This window comes from Carcharodon carcharias, chromosome 20 (genome assembly GCF_017639515.1).
Source record: "Carcharodon carcharias isolate sCarCar2 chromosome 20, sCarCar2.pri, whole genome shotgun sequence".
NCBI classification, from domain to species: Eukaryota; Metazoa; Chordata; class Chondrichthyes; order Lamniformes; family Lamnidae; genus Carcharodon; species Carcharodon carcharias.
In genome coordinates this window covers 25,750,540-25,767,497 of record NC_054486.1, presented here as the reverse complement: position 1 = coordinate 25,767,497, position 16,958 = coordinate 25,750,540, and the positions used below count along the sequence as shown (strand labels likewise).

At 43.0% G+C, this 16,958-nt stretch overlaps 1 protein-coding gene across 3 annotated transcripts in view; it reads right to left on the bottom strand.

The window, feature by feature from the left end:
• mgaa (MAX dimerization protein MGA a) overlaps positions 1-16,958 on the bottom strand; it is a 115,198-nt gene that overhangs the window by 18,269 nt on the left and 79,971 nt on the right. For all 3 annotated transcript variants that reach the window (XM_041214335.1, XM_041214337.1, XM_041214336.1), the window contains exons 18-23: positions 16,564-16,679; positions 10,259-10,322; positions 9,745-9,930; positions 8,635-8,746; positions 4,684-4,977; positions 2,637-2,819 (exon numbers count right to left, since the gene is read on the bottom strand). In XM_041214335.1, coding sequence (XP_041070269.1) covers positions 2,637-2,819; positions 4,684-4,977; positions 8,635-8,746; positions 9,745-9,930; positions 10,259-10,322; positions 16,564-16,679 — 955 coding nt within the window. The remainder of the gene's footprint in view (positions 1-2,636; positions 2,820-4,683; positions 4,978-8,634; positions 8,747-9,744; positions 9,931-10,258; positions 10,323-16,563; positions 16,680-16,958) is intronic.

Sequence of the window (16,958 nt, the reverse complement as noted above, 5' to 3'; positions counted from 1 at the left end):
AACTGGCCTATAGTTACCTGTTCTTTGTCTCTCTCCCTTTTTGAATAAGGGTGTTACATTGGAAGTTTTCCAATCCTCTGGGACTTTTCCAGAATCGAAGGATTCTTGGAAGGCTACGACAAGTGCATCCACTATCTCTGCAACTATTTCTTTTAATATCGCAGGATGCAACCCATCAGGTCCAGGTGACTTATTGGCCTTTAGCCCCATTAGTTTCCCTAGTACTTTTTCTCTAGTGATAATTATTGTATTTATTTCCTGCCCCCCTTTTGCCCCATGATTATTTAGTATTTTTGATATGCTATTAGTGTTTTCTACCGTGAAGACTGATGCAAAGTATTTATTCAACTCCTCTGCCATTTTCTGGTTCCCCATTATTATTTCCCCAGCTTCATTCTCTAAGGTGCCTATATTGACTTTGGCCTCTATCTTCCTTTTTATATATTTAAATATCTTACTGTTTGTTTTTATATTACTTACTAGTTTACCCTCAAAGTTTATTTTCTCACTCTATTTTTTTTTGGTCATCTTCGTTGGTTTTTAAAACTTTCCCAATTCTCTGGCTTACCACTAATCTTTGCCACATTGTATGTTTTTTTTCTTTCAATTTGACACCATCCTTAACTTCCTTGGTTAACCATGGTTGGTTAGTCCCCTTCCTATAATCCTTCTTTCTCACTGGGATATATCTCTGTTGTAAGTCATGAACTATTTTCTTAGATGTCTGCCATTGTTCATCACTGTCTTTTCTGCTAAACTCCTTTCTCAGTCCACTCCAGCCAACTCTGCCCTCATTCCTTTGTAATTACCCTTATTTAAGTTTAGCACAGCTGTTTCTGAACTAAGTTTCTCACTCTCAAACGGAATGCTAAATTCTACCATGTTATGGTGACTGTTTCCTAGGGGATCTTTAACTCTGAGATCAGTTATTAAACCTGCCTCATTACACATTACCAGATCCAAAATAACCCGATTCCCGGTTGGATCCACAACATATTGCCCTCAATTCCATGAGTTTCAACTTTAGCTAACAGTATCTTATGAAGGGCGTTATTACAGGCCTTCGAAAGTTGATATAAATAACATCCATCGATGTTCCCTTGTCCACTACTTTAATTACCTTTTCAAAAATCATCAGATTCGTCAGTCATGTCCTATCCTATACTAATCCATGCTGGCTCTCTCAGATCAGCTGAAAAATAAGGTATTCAGCCACACCATCTTTAATTATAGGCGCTAGTAATTTCCTGATAACAGGCTAACTGGTTTGTAATTCTCTGGTTTCTCTCCTTCACCTACCTACACTTTCAGATTTCCAACATTCCAAGCTTTTTTCATTATTGTCATCACAGAAATTTGTATTCAAACTGCATAGAAGAAAGCCTGCATTTGCCTGACTCCTGTTAGTCCTCGGCTCACATGCACTACGAATCAGTGTGTAGTCAAGTAAAATCAGGAGAATATAACTGTATATCATTCACAAACTTAGTTTTCTTAAGGAATGAAAATATTTACAAATTAATATTCATATCATTAAAGTTTGAGAAAATAATTCACAAAGATTTGGGTTAAATTTCTTCTGAAGAGCACAATTAAAATAAAATTAAGATTAATTCCAAGGTTCTCTCAGTTTCATGTTCAGTTTTTACAAAATAATTTTGGGTGGGCATCCATATAAAAGTGCCACTACAACTCAGCAGTATAGGGCACACTTAAGTTCTGAAGTATAAAGCGCCCTCTCCTCCCCTCACATATGCATAAACACACAAAGCTGTCTTATGAAGTAGTTGGTATAAATCCTGCCTAACAACTTGCATTTAAATAATGCCTTTAATGTACTAAAAGACCCCAAGACATTTCAAAGGAATGTTAACTAGCGGTTATTTGACAGGAAGTCACATAAGGAATGATTAGGACAGGTGACCAAATGTTTGGCCAAAGAAATAGGCTTAAAGAGTATCTTGAAAGAGCCAGCCAGACAGAAAGATTTAGGACTAGGAAGTTAGAGGAGGGCCATGGAGGGGTTTGAAAACAAGGATGAAAATTTTAAATTTGAGGTGTTGCTGGACCAGGAGCAAATGTATGTCAACAAGCACAGGGGTGATAAATCAACAATACTATGAATGCATGAATGAGGATCTGTATTCATTTACTCAAATTCATAACACTTGTTAAAGGATAGACTTCCATCTCCAACATAACTTTCTTGATTTTTGCACTCTACGCCTCCATTTCAGCCCCTTCTGGGTTAACTGAGGAATGCCAGTGCTAGGAATGGAACACTTTTTCACTCTGAATACCCAATATCAGGGTATTGGAACTGTTTCCAGATTGCGAGTTCTTCCTTCTGTGTTTCAACAACCTGCTGTATCAGACAATTCCATTTCCCATGCAAGCTATCCCTGTGGTTGAAGTAACAATCCAGCATCAACATGTGTCAAATTCTTTTCTTCAGATTTTTGCACTGGTTTATGTGAGAGGAGAAAAAATGTTCAATCCGAACACTGGTTGATTGCAAACCAGATCCCAGAGATGGAAGCACTAAGCTACTGTGTCACACCTTGTTAATTGTTGGCAAAACATATTTGCAATAATATAATGAATGCAAGATCCAGTCCAAAACTCAATAGTATTACCTGCAATACCTGTCCCAATAGTGTCATCTCCCTTGGGTATCAGCTGGTTTCCATGCAGCAGTCCCTCGGTGGTGAAGACTGGAGTTTCGCCAGAAACAAGGGGGCCCTTTAAAGTCAGGACCTGGCCCTGCGGCGTCATCAGCAAACTCCCAGGAGTCAGAGGGACAGAAGAAGCTGGAGAATCTGGTCAAAAAAAAAACATAGAAATAGCCCTATGACAAACGTTGCGTTGCTAACACTGAATTCAACCTCTCTCGTACTCTTAGATAAAATCAAAGTAAAATATTGTTGTCTGGTAAACAAGCCTCTTTCATCTCTTGTTTCCAAATATAGTTTCCTTTATTTTCTTCAATTTTCTCTGCTCCTCTCTCAAATACACTGACTCCTTACTGGCTTGCAGATCTATGTGCTCCCACCTTTGACAATGTGCGATAGCAAGTTATTCAGTTGCAGGGATTGAGGGGAGGTGGTGAAAGAGTGGAAGCATCACAGCCAAGTTTGCTCCAGTCTCAAATGACATACAGGGAGGCACCCCAATGGAGTCACGAAATAGCAATCTGGAGGCCAACTGTCTCTTCCGTAACTGAGACATTCATGACAATGCTAATGTCTCAGCAAAGACAAAGGTGAAATTTGTTGTCCAGGAATGGTGTTCCTCTCTTCTTTAATCAATAGTACATTGCCCTATGCCTCTGAATTTTCCTTGTCATTTTTCTAAGCTGCAAATACATCATCTGAAATTCAAGACCAGATTTGCATCCTTGTTTTCTTTTTAGCCTTCTTAATTGTGTCCTGATCTACATGTCTGTCCTTTACTTAGCTTTCTCAACAACAAAAAAATTAAACACAGGAATCTCGAAGTAGAAATAGCCGTTCAAGATGAAGTAAAAAAAAAAAATTCTTCACCTAGGGCCAAAATGTTTCATTGCACAAATGTGAAACTAAACATACAATATTCTATAGTTATCAGATTGTGCAGATAAAAAGTTTGTATGCAAGAAAGGGAGCTAGTGAACCTCAGTACACCTTCTGAGCTGAAGGAGTCTTCTCCCAGTTATGTGAAATTCTACTGGCTCCTCTGCTGCAGAAGACTGCAGATAAAATGCAAAGGAAGCAACAAAGGATTAATTCTACAAGGAATGCCCCCCAGCCCCCCAATGTTCCAAAGTGTTCCAGAAAAGTAACACTTTCAATCAGCTTTGTACTACAGATGAGAAGACAAGAGCGTTACACTATTACATCAAAAGCACTCAGGAGGGAATTTAATGCCCTCCCCCATGAAGGGTTTGGTAGTGGGGGGGCATTTAATCAGGCGGTACGGTAATGGGTGGGGATCCCATTACCTTCCCATCTCCATCCCGTTGAAGACAGCAACAGGAGGGCCCTTGGGCAGTTTTCCCAACCCATCAATCGAGTTTCTTAAGTGGGCAATTAATTCCCTAAGGGCCTCATCTCGTCACCACTGGTATTAATCCAGATGTGGGCTGGGGGCTCACCATGCAGGGAACATGACAAGCATACCTGAGAGAGGTTGCTTGTGGTCTCTTGGGGGTTGTGGGGGGTCCTTGTTCAAAGGCACTCAGTGCCTGATCGAGGGACCCGGCATTGGGAAGGGGGACCCATTGAAAGCCATCCCTGCCCTTGCTGCCGACCCACCTCTCCCCCACGACACCCCTCCCGTTACCACTCCCCTGTGGCCTGGGCTCCAGCAACGATGCTAGGTCTCGACTGCATGTCATACTGGCAGCAGCCACCATCTTCCCTGTAACGTTGCTATTAAAAAGACCTGCCGGCCTCTTATTGGCCAGCAGTTCTCAGTAGGCAGGGCTTTCATTTTTGGGTCTTTGATCCCAAGGAGAGACCAACTGTTGTCCAGTTAAGTGCCTGAGTAGCACGTGATGCAGTGGGCCTTCCTTAAAAGAGGCAACGCAGGGCTCTCACTGGCTCAGTAGCCAATGAACAAGACCCCTGTCGCCTCCATTAAACACCCACTCTGTGTCCATTACTACAACATTGTCAGACTTACGTAGAACGCAAAGTTACATACCAGGAGCCGATGATCGTTTCCTACTGAGAATAAGAGGTTTGCCTGCGTCAGGCAACAGGTCCTGCCCGTTTGTTAACATAGTGATGTTAGGTGGTTTCTGGGTCTGCAAATTCATTGCCACTTTCTGGAGCGAATCCATAGTTTCAGATGAATTACATGCTTTTCTCCAGCTGCTGTAGTTCTGCTTTCCTGTATCAGCTTCTTGCTGCAGGTTGTTTTTCTTTTGAATATCCAATGCTCTCTGTTTGGCGCAGATGTACTCCAGTTTCTTCAAAATAACCTCCTCAGTCTTGCCTAAAAATAGGACATACAATAACTAAAATTAATACAGTAATAATTAAGTCTTATCTGAGCTGACATGATCCCTTCCTTAACATCGAGTGGTCTTACCCGTCTCCTGCATATCATCATGTTTCTTATCATTTGAGTTCGATTTTAATTGTAAACTTCAATGCTGCTAGATCTAAAATGCAAGTGAGGTTTAGGCCTTGCAATCAAATGATGTAGTCTTGATACACTGCCAAGTAATACTATAGTGGATGTGCATCATTACGTATATTAGCCATCATTGCCAAAATGCAAGCAATTCCTCTGCCCACTACTTTGAGGGAGGCATTAACCTGGCTGTAATTTGATCTGAATCATCAAGCATATATCATACAGCCTACTTCATGTACAGTACAAAAGAACAAAGCAGAGCCAGGAAAGAATACTTTGGTATCTATACAAGATTCCCCAAACAAATTTTCAAGTATTGGGGTAAAGTTAATGTACAAAAGCAAAGTACAGTGGAAATGCTGGACACTTGAAATAAAAACAGGAAATGTAGGAAATAACTCACCTGGAAATAATCAGCAAGAAACCCTCCTGCTGATTACCACCTACCTGTCACATCTATCCCCCTCAGCTAATGAATCAGGAGCCTTCCATGTTGAACACCATTTGGAAGAAGCACTGAGGGGAGCAAGGGCACAGAATATATTCTGGGTGAGGGACATCAATGTCCATCACCAACAGTGGCTCAGTAGCACCACTACTGACCGAGCTGACCAAGTTCTGAAGGACGCAGCTGCTAGACTGGGTCTGCAGCAAGTGGTGCAGGAACCAACAAAAGGGGAAACCTATTTGACCTTGTCCTCACCAATCTACCTGTTGAAATGCATCTGTCCATGACAGTATTGGTAGGAGTGACCACACCACAGTTCTTGTGGTTACAAAGTCCTGTCTTCACATTGAGGATACCCTCCATTGTGTTGTGTCTATCACTATGCTAAACGAGGCAGATCTCAAACAGATCTAACAATTCAAAACTGGCATCCACGAGGCGCTGTGGGCCATCAGCAGCAGCAGAATAGTATTCAACCACAATTTGTAATTTCATGGCTGACATATTCCCCCCACCCTTACCATTACCATCAAGCCAGGGGATCAATGGTTCAATGAAGAGCACAGGAGGGCATGCCAGGAGCAGCACAAGGGGTGCCAACCTGGTAAAGCTACAACATGGGGCTAATTGCATGCCAAACAGTGGGAGCAAAATGTGATAGACAAAGCTAAGCACGCCAACAACCAACAGGTCAGACCTAAGCTCTGTAGTCCTGCTATACCCAGTTGTGAATGTGGTGGATAATTAAACAACTGGAGGAAGAGGCAATGTGCAAAATTGCCCAGGTATGTTCTGTCAGTAAAAAAAAAAAGCAGCACAAACCCAATTCGTCAATTACTGTCCCATGAGTCTACTCCAGGCTTGTCCAACATCTGACCAGAAAGCCCCCCAGTGTGGCCCCAGGAGATAGTTTTAAAAATGCCAGTAAGTGCAATGGAAGATTCTTAAAAGAAACTGCTTTTCCTATCACTGGCTGTTCCCCTCCTGCATTTGTTGCTGATAGGCTGACAAATGTGGGAGAGAAACAGTCTGTGATTGGAGGAACACCAACACTGGTGGCAGCCAGTGGACTCCAGAGACAGAGATATTGGAGAGGGAGAGAGAGAGAGAGAGAGAGAGTGCCAGGTGGAGCCTCGGTCCTTGCCAGGCCGGGCCGATGAGAGAAAGAGAGATTGAGGGAGTCAGTGAGGGAATGCAGGAGGAGAAAGAGTGAGTGAGGGAGTGCAGTGGGGAAAGAGAGAGTGTGGTGGGGGAAAGTGAGTGAGGGAGTGTAGGTGAGAGAATGAAGGATTGTGGGAATTGTGTGTATGTCTGGCTAACATGCAATCTCAGGATTCCCACTCACCCTCACCCCCACACACCAACACACAATCACACCCACACGCACAATGGGTGAGGGTGAGTGAGCATCAAGAAATGGGGATTGAACCAGACAAACAGACTCTGTCCCCCTCACACTCTAATGGCAATCTTTATTAATTACTCTTCATTATCAATTTATTGCTTTGACATTGCTTTAGTTTTGCTCAGCAAGTTGCTTTTCTTCATACCTCAACCTTATTTCGAAATTCATGTTTAATGTGCCAAACCTTACCTTTCTGAAATTTGCTCACCGGCCCCTTGAGTGAGAAGAAAGAGGGAATGTGACCCGCCCAAGTGAAAAGGCTGGACAAGCCTGGTCTACTCTCTATATCAGCAATAAAGTGATGGAAGAGGTCTTCGACAGTGCTACGAAGTGGCACTTACTCGGCAATTACCTATTCACTGATGCTCGGTTTGGGTTATGCCAGGGCCACTCAGCTCCTGACCTCATTACAGGCTTGGTCCAAACATGAACAGAAGAACTGAACTTACAAGGTGAAATGTGAGTGACTGCTCTTGACATCAAGTCAGCATTTAACCGAGTGTGGCATCATAGAGCCCCAGCAGAACTGAAGTCAATGGGAATCAGGGTGTGAGCTCTTCACTGGTTGTGGTCACGCTAAGCATAAGGAAAATGGTTGTGATTGTTGGAGGTCAATTCTCTCAGTTCCAGGACATCACCGCAGGAATTCCTCAGGGCACTGTTCTTGGCCGAACCGTCTTCAGCTGTTTCATCAATAACCTCCCTTCTATCATGAGGTCAGGAATAGGATGTTCATGGATGATTGCTCAACGATCAGCACCAGTCATGACTCCTCAAATGCTGAAGCAGTCCGTGTCCAAATGCAGCAAGATTTGGACAACATTCATGTTTGGACTGATAAGTCGCAAGTAACATTCGTGCCATGCAAGTGCCAGGCAATAACCATCTCCATTGCTGAATACCCCACGGTCAACATCTTGTGGGTTACCATTGACCAGCCATATAAATACTGCGGCAACAACAGCAAGTCAAAGGTTGGGAATTCTGTGACGACTAATTCACCTCCTGGTTCCCAAAAGCCTGTTCACCATTTAAAAAGTCACTTGCCTGGATAGTGCAGCTCCAACAACACTCAAGAAGCCTGATGCTATTCAGAACAAAGCAGCCCACTTGATTCGCATCAATCACCTTAGATATTCACTCCTTCCACCACTGATGCACAGTGGCAGCAGTCTGTACCACCTACAAGATGCACTACAGCAATTCACCAAGGCTCCTTCGACAGCACCTTCAAAACTGGTGACCTCTACCACCTAGAAGAACAAGGGCAGCAGATACATGGGAACACTACCAGCAAGTTCCCCTCTAAGCCAATTGACACCGGAGACCCAGGAAAGAGCCCAGCAGCAACTTCCTCCCACCCCCAGCTACCTGTAACTGGCTCGCAGATTGCAGGGTCAAACCTGCTGGGCTGAACATCAATGTCCCCCAGTGGTGTAAAATTCAAGAATGACAGCAGGTGATTTTTATCTAATAATTTATTACACCTACAAGTAGGAGGCCTTCCTCTCTCGACTCTTACAACATCCCTTGATACAAAGAACTCAAATGTCCCCACAACCACGAGTGTGTGTCAGGCGTTTTCTACCCAGAGTAGCTGCAAGAGAATGTGTTTGCAACTGCCCTTTTCTGCTGTATTGATAGTGCAGCTAGTTCTTACCCGTCAAGAGGGAGACCTTTCGAATGAGCAAATCCCTTTTACGCGCCTGGATGCTTCTCTCAGCTGCTAGACGATCAGAGTGATCCTGCAGATTCTGGATTTCGGCAAATGCCTAAAAGAGCACAGAAATTAACGATCATAAAATATTCTATCTATTGTAAGAAGTCACCACACAGTTATTTTGGCATTTCAGATAAAATTACCTATTTCCTGACCAAGCACCTCTCTCCTGAAACAAAAATAAAAATAGCTGGAAAAACTCAGCAGGTCTGACAGCATCTGTGGAGAGTCCGTATGACTCTTCATCAGGAGATATAGAAATGAGGTGAAATATAAGCTGGTTGAGGGGGTTGAGACAGATGGAGCTGGATAGAGGGCCAGTGATAGGTGGAGGTAAAGAAGAGATTGCCAAAGAATGAATGAAGAGTCATACGGACTCGAAACGTTAACTATATTCCTCTCCGCAGATGCTGCTGAGTTTTTCCAGATATTTTTATTTTTGTTTCAGATTTCCAGCATCCACGGTATTTTGCTTTTACCTTTCTCCTGATGATCTTCTCCCATGAAAGTTAGTGTCATGTAGAATGCTGTTCCCATGTGCATTACATAAAATCAGGACTCTTTTGCCTATTCTAACAAATCCTCACCCGAAGGGTGAGGGCCCGGGGGTGTTAAAATACTGTGATCTAGCAACCCAGCAACCTTCCCAGCAGTTTAAGTTTCAACAAACAGGAATCAGTCTATTGACCAGGCTCCTCCAAAAGGCAGGCTGAGATCTAACTAATACTCCAAATTCACGATCTATATCATCATGAATTGTTAAAAGTTAGTCGGGCTTCCATATCCCAGGCCTTGCTGGGATTTCTCCGTGCTAACCCAAACCCGCCCTGCTATTAGCAGGACCAAGGACTCTTGGAATGAGTTCAGTCTCAAGCAAAATAAAGAGAATAACAATTAATGCAGACAAGTCAATCAATACCTTTGTTAAAATGGTATAGAGAGGAATTTGCTAAGTGTGTGTTAAGTGCTCAAATGATAATAAGACCCACAAGTAAATTCTACCATTAAAATTTTGTTATATGCCTCTCAACAACAAAGAATTTGACAAACCTGTTTGAGAATATAATGCTTTGAGGCCTTCTGTTCCCTCCGGAGCCCTAGAGTTCTCTTCAGTTTTTCAAAGAGGTCTCGCATCTCAGACCGCCTTCGCCTCTCATTTACTGTATGTGCGGTCCGATATACCACCAGGGCATCCAGCTGAGCCTTTGCTTCCTTACTGAGATAAGGGCTACGTTTCTAAAGCAGACAAAAATGTGGTACAAAGGATTCCAGCAAGCAACTTCCTGAATTCACTGGATATTCGAAAACAGAATTGACAAAGCCCTCTGCAGGTTAACTATTTACAGCTGTGGACTTTCCAATGTATATTTCCAGCAGTCCAACTGATGGTATGTAAATCCACCCTGTCAAAAACGTACCAATTGCTATTTTAGGTTCAGAACCCCTCCCCCCATTGATGCCACCAATGGTTTCCATGTACAGTCACTGTCTCCCTCCAAGTGCAATAATTCTCTTAGGGTCCTGAGACTTCCCCCATACTAATTCTTCCCACATTATTGCTTACCTCCTTGGGTTTAGGTTCCTCTTCTGGGGCTTTTTTAATAAGGTATGGGTTATGGAAGTGGCATCTGGAAACAAATGAAAGTGAGATTATTACACATCACTCATGAAGTGGTAGAAAAATAAATCCTGATGTTTTCTACTGTTAGAGACTTTGGAGATTTCTCATGAACACATTTTTGCAATGACAAGACTGATCGATTCATTTCAAAACGAAAGGCGACAAGGCTAAATACTTAGCAATCTTCCCTCTAAAGTTTTAAAAAAATTCATAGCACAAGTTATGTCCAACCTTGCTGATTTTGCAGACACACAGCATGTAACATGTGCCCACATATAAAGTTTAACTCCACATTCACATTAATTTACATATATCTCAAGATGTTGCTACTAACTGATCATGCTATTATGATTTAGGATTTATCAATGAGTCAAAGCACAAAAAAAGCCTTTACAAACCTCGAATGCCACAAAATATGAACCGAATGAGTAAGAAATAGAAGTATGAATAAGGCAGAACTGTCTGGACTTGTAGGACCTTGCCACCAAGCTTTACAGGCACCTGGGAGCAGTTTGAACACCCTTCACCTAAACCATACCTTGCCCGAATATGCAGATAAGTAATTTGGTTCAAAGCCACTGTACACACAGCTAAGGTCTGCAAGGACAGCCCATGTCATTTTGCCCTCAGGCTTATTTTCCTTTCAATTGCAGAAAATCTCTCATCCACTGCCTCAATTCCTCTTAAAAATGCTAAGATAAATGCTCACATTGAGGGAACTACGGCAAGAACCTGCCTACATCATATGACTCAGAAGTTCAAAAACATGCTGTGCCACTAAACTTATATAATGTGTTAAAGCTCAATGACTCCCCACATTTCTCTAATTCTACTTGAATCAACTACATGCAGAAATTAACCAGAAATTCTTGTTGCAGAGATTATGAAACAATGCAACTGTTTTGAAAGTAGGGAGAGGCTAATCAATACCCAAAGGATTGGAGAAAACTTAAATTTTCAAGTAAGAGCTGAATCGCTATGACAACTACTTCAGCAGAGTAGGAGTCTCAAGACTCTATCAGGTGTTATGTAACGTGTGGGAAACTGCATGCTCCTGATCATACTCAGCCTGAGTCATCTGGTCGGCTTTTAGGGGCACAGAGAGGTTTTTAACCAACTCACCCATCACTTCAACTACCTGAGGCTGATGGGATCAGCTGGTTTGAGGTCTCAAAAACAATTTTTGAAAAAAGGTCAAGATCCACAATATAAATGTTAACCTAAAAAGAAAAATAAAGCTCAAAACACCTTTAATAAACCAGCTTAAATTAAAGTAAAACAGACCTGTTATACATCATTGGCTCCAAGAGAAATAAAAACCCTTCAATAAGCCACTTGACGAAGACACAGAATCCTCAACATAAGACAGCCAGGGCTAAATTCAATATGCCTGAAATATTGGTGCAGGGATCACAATGCGTGACTAAGACCACCTGCTCAATGTAATGAGACAGTATGCTTAAAAGGGGAAGTCATATGAAGGAAATAAATCTGGCCTGTGAAACATTAAATAATGGAACAAGGGAGGGGGTATGCTCCAAGGTTTTCAGAAGCTATACTGGAGGCCTTGGTGGAGGAGGTGGAAAGGACGAATGATGTCTTTTATCCACAGGAAGCCAGTTGGTTCCCCAGACAAATACAGATAGCCACACAGGCCAATGCCAGGAGCCAAGCCTTGAGGACCAAAAAGTTCAATGACCTCACATAATTGGTTAAGGTCATTGAATGAATCTTCAAATACCACTTACAAACAGCACCACTAACCTTAGCCACTGCTCAACTCACCACATCCCCAACACAATTTCTATCAATTGTGACTCATACCCGATATTCACATGCTCCACCTCACCCTTACACACTTAGCACTGCTATAAGCCTCACACTGACATCTCAGCTTGCACATACTATTCAATCATGACAGCCAACAGATCTCACCACACTCAATGATATACTTCCCTCTAACTTGCAGGACAAGGTGACATACAACCAGAGGTAGCAAGAACTAACCCAATGGGGCATAGGCAAGTCTGCATGCCCTAACCCCCATGGTGGAGTTGGTGCTGGCCAATATTGGTGCTGCCCATTGAGGGGGGCATGGCTGATCAAAGGTGACGGTGTCGTCATTGCTAATCCTCCTTCTCCTCATGTTCCAGCTTCCCCTTATCCCATAATCTCTTCTGATTTATAGGCTGCAGATGAGCCTCTTTCTTACTCATCTCCCTGCACCATAATGTTATCCATGTGCCTTTCTCCTTTCAGCTACCCAACAAGTGCAACATGACAATGAAGTGAAGGAAAAGCAAGAAGACAATGATGATGAAGTACTAGCCTGTCACTCCATTCCACACCAGTTCAGATACTAAAATTGCATGTAGTTTAGAGAATAGCATAAAGGCAAGATCTATATGTAGCAAAACACTTTGCAACAAGTGACCTGCAGCCAGGACAGGGGACAGGGATAGCAAAAGTGCCAGCTTGTCAGGAGAGGTCTCAAGACTATTCCTGCTGCAGAGGACTCAGGTGAGTACTTCATGGAACAGCCTACAAGAGAACGCTGACAGGTGTGCACAACAAAATGCAAAGGGAAGCATGTCAGGAAACCTCTGGTCAACGTTAAGGAGCATGGAGGAGTCCAGCACCAACTTGGCAAGGGGCTTTGTGAAGAGTTTTGACTCCATCCTATCTAGCATCGAAGTGGTGGCAAATACTATAAGCACACATGTGACCCCCAACCATGATGCAGCATCTGATGACTGATGTCTTAGCTTTCATTGCTGCACAAGCAGTTCCACCAGAAGTCAGAGAACTGCAGTAGAAGTCCAGACTGAAATCAAGCAAGATCAGCTTCCTGCCATATAAGGTCAGACTGGTGCCATGCAAGGTCAGTCTGCTCTAATTGAAGCTCAGATTAATCCACAGCTATGTTGGCAGTAGTGTGTGTAAAGAGGCTCTTTCGGGGGTCACAGCAACCTAATTTTCTAACAGATTACTCGAACTGCTGAGGTGTTGCCCCAGGCAAGTGTCAATAGCTCCACAGAGGAAGACAGCATTTAATCTTCCATCCCTGCCACTCCACCAGTGTCTTTGCTGTCACCTGTGTGAAAAAGGGTGCAATCTGCGGCCAGACCTTCTAAGCCCAGAATTATTTGAGGTCATCCTCCATAACCATTTGCAGTCTCCTGCATTGAAAGTCAACAGCCTTCCACCCCTATGCTGCAGCCTCTGGGGTATTACTGCTTAAGAACACAGAGGAAATGCAATAAGAGAACGCACAAAGGTGATTAGTTGAATTTTGTATGCAATATAGAATGATTTAATTCATAAATTTGATTGTAATATTTATTTTGTGCTAGTTTTTATCATTGCACTGTGATCCAGTGGTCACTGAGATAGTGACAGGGGAAAGGTAAGATATAGGGCTGATCAATGGGGATTTGGTGTTATGGTTACTGGTGTCACACTCAGATGAGTTTTTCATGGACCAGGAAGAAAGGGGCTGTCTAGGTTGCATTTTCTCATACTTTTCCTCTCCCCCTCCTCATCCTGCTGCTCATCAGCTCTGCACCATATAGCTGGTGGCAAGGGGTGTAACTCAATGATGAGATTGTGCAACAAGAAGCAGACCGTAACAAATTTTGATACCACTCGGCTGAGTATTGCAGGACTTTTCCAGAGTGGTTGGGGCAGTGAAAGCATTAGCTCAGCCAATGGCCTACTGTATCACATTTTGTGTGGGAGCATGGTGTGGGTTGTATAGCAAGTCATCAGCATGGCATCAGTGTTTAGTCCCCATGTTGCCCAGTAGCCACCCTTTGGTTTGCTGAGTCGCTTAAATGCTGGCACAGCAGACTGCTGCAGAATGAAGGCACTGAACTGCATCATTCCCTGCCTCTGGTCACACAGTGGGCGAGTGGGATCCCTTCCAGTTCCAGTACAGATTTGACATGTGCCGCCTGCAAAGCAATATACATGCAGTCAATGGCATGTTGGGGAAGATTACAAATCTAGCAAAGCTGTGTTTGCTTTGTCTGATTCTCTGGCAAGAGTGAATGAAATACAGTTAGCTCTCAATAAACAGAGAATCAGTGAGCTCTCTTACTCAACAGTGGATGACAAGCTGCAAATATATCCAGCCTGGAAGGGACCAGATGCATTAAAGTTCATTGTTACTGTCATTTTCACAGCCACTGGCAATATGGTCTTGCCCTACACTGAGGATGGAGCTGCGGCTGCAGCAGGTGGCAGATTTCAGTGAGAAAACAGATATTGCAGACATTGTTCCTCACTGAAGTCTAGGTAGGAAATTTGCTCCCTAAACATTGTGGTGCAAAAACCTCCTGCTAAGAGTCCTTCTGTCCCTCCCTTCGCTTGCAGCTTGTCCTTTGTGTGGCCTCTGTTCATGCTGTGTTCCAAGAGGGATGCCGACTATTTAACCCTCGTCTAGGAGCAACTGGTTTTTGCAGAAGCCATGAAGTCAATGAAAACTCCATCAGCATCTGCCATGCAATTCCTTACAGATTTTTGCAGCTTTAAACAATAGAAAGCACAAAACTTGTAGAATTGAAGCAACAACCAGAAGAAATCAATCAACAATTAACCTGTAAACATCTATAATTGACAGAAGAATTAGAGGAGGGTTGAGAAGTAGATGGTGGGGGCCTGGAACTTACTGACCAATAGGGTGGTAGAGGCAGAAACTTCCATCACAAACAAAAATTGAAGTGCCATAACCTACAAGGCTATGGACCAAGTGCTGGAAAGTTGGTTTAGGCTCTCTTTCAGCCAGCACAAGAAAATGTGCCAGGTGGCCTCATTCTGTGTAAATTTTCCACGTTTTATTTGATGATCCCTGTAAATATTGCTGTTGGTGGGCCTTCAAGCTGCTGAATACATGTTGATCTGTTCAAGGTTGCGGGATCTTAGTTGAAGCGTTGAACTTCAAAACGTACAGCTGGTAACAAATCAACTTTGCAAGCAGATTGAGGTCACAATCCTCCAAGTCAGCATATTTGCAGTGGTTGTTCATTGTGCACACTCTAATGCCCTCACTTCTGCTGGCCTATCCCTGAAGTGTGCGTCATACAAATGTCATTTTTCACAATCGTAAGCCAAAAAGACAGGTGCACACTATCCCAATTTTGTGCTGTCACTTTCCAGCTATCTGCAGACTTAGTTCAGTCTATTTGAGGCAAACCCAACACACCAACTCCTCAACAAAGCTCTTCATACAAGAAAAACAAAAATACCTGGAAAAACTCAGCAGGTCTGACAGCATCTGCAAAGAGGGAGACAGTTGACGTTTGATGTCCATATGACCCTCCATCAGAATTCTTCATAGTTCTACTCAATTATCACAATAATGAACCACCACACAAGCTCCAGATAAGTTAGTCACAGAATCATTACAGCACTGGGGGCCATTCAGCCTGTTGTGTCAACACTGGCTCTCAGAGTGAACAATGTCCCTGGTGCCGTTCCCCTGACTTCTCCCCACGCATCATCTTCCTTTTCAGATGGTTATCCAATTCCCTTTTGAATGCCTCGATTGAACTTGTTTTCACCAGTCTCAGGTTGCGCATTCCAGATCTTGACCACTCACTGCATGAAAAAGTTTCACCTCATGTTTCGATTGCTTCTTTCGCCATTAACCCTAAATCTGTGTCCTCTCACCCTCAATCCTTCCACCAGTGGGAAGAGTTATTCCCTACCTACTCTCTCCAGAACACTCATGAATTTGAATCCCTCTATCATATTTCCTCCCAACCTTCCTTTCTCAAGGCAAAACAGTTCCCACTTCTTCAATCCATCTACATAACTGAAGTTCCACATCCCTAGGATCATTCTCGCGATTTTTTTCTGCACTCTCTCTAATGTCTTCACATTTTTCCTAAAGTGTGGCGCCCAGAACTGAACGCAATTCTCCAGCTGAAGCTAAACTAGTGTTTTACACAAGTTTAACAGTATAGTGTAGTTTACTATAGTTTTCAAGGTAACAAAGCCCCCATGCTTTTGGTCAGCTAGCTAATAACCAACCCCATCACACGACCACCTCCCCACCCCCCTGCCATAGCCATGTTGATGCTGAAGCATGCAATATCACTATACAAATATGCACTTTTATAATGATGTTCTTTGCATCATTGTACACATTTGTATATTATGCCACGTCAAATGAAAGGTGTGACTGCACAAAAATGTAAACCAGCATGCAAAGCTTTTAAAAGTAAGTTAAAAGTACAATCTCATACTTTGCTTTGGTACGATGGCGGGAAGCAGAAGCAATAAGACGAGCGATGTTGATTTTCTCAGAGAGTTCATCCACTGTTTCGATATCCACAGCCTCTTCACTAGAGGTTGAATCAAACTGCAAAAATGTTTTAAAAAAGTCAAAGGCTACTAACACCAGCAACACTTCTCATTCCTGCGCAAATAAATACATTCATGGAGATACAGTACACATACAGCAGGATGGCCCCAGACCTGTACTCTATAAAGCAATTAAGGATAAAAGTGAAATCCATGACTTTTTTTTTAATACTCATTCACGTGATGTGGGCTTCACTGGCTGGGCCAGCATTTATTGTCCATCCCTAGTTGCCCTTGAGAAGATGGTGGTGAACTGCCTTCTTGAACCGCTGCAGTC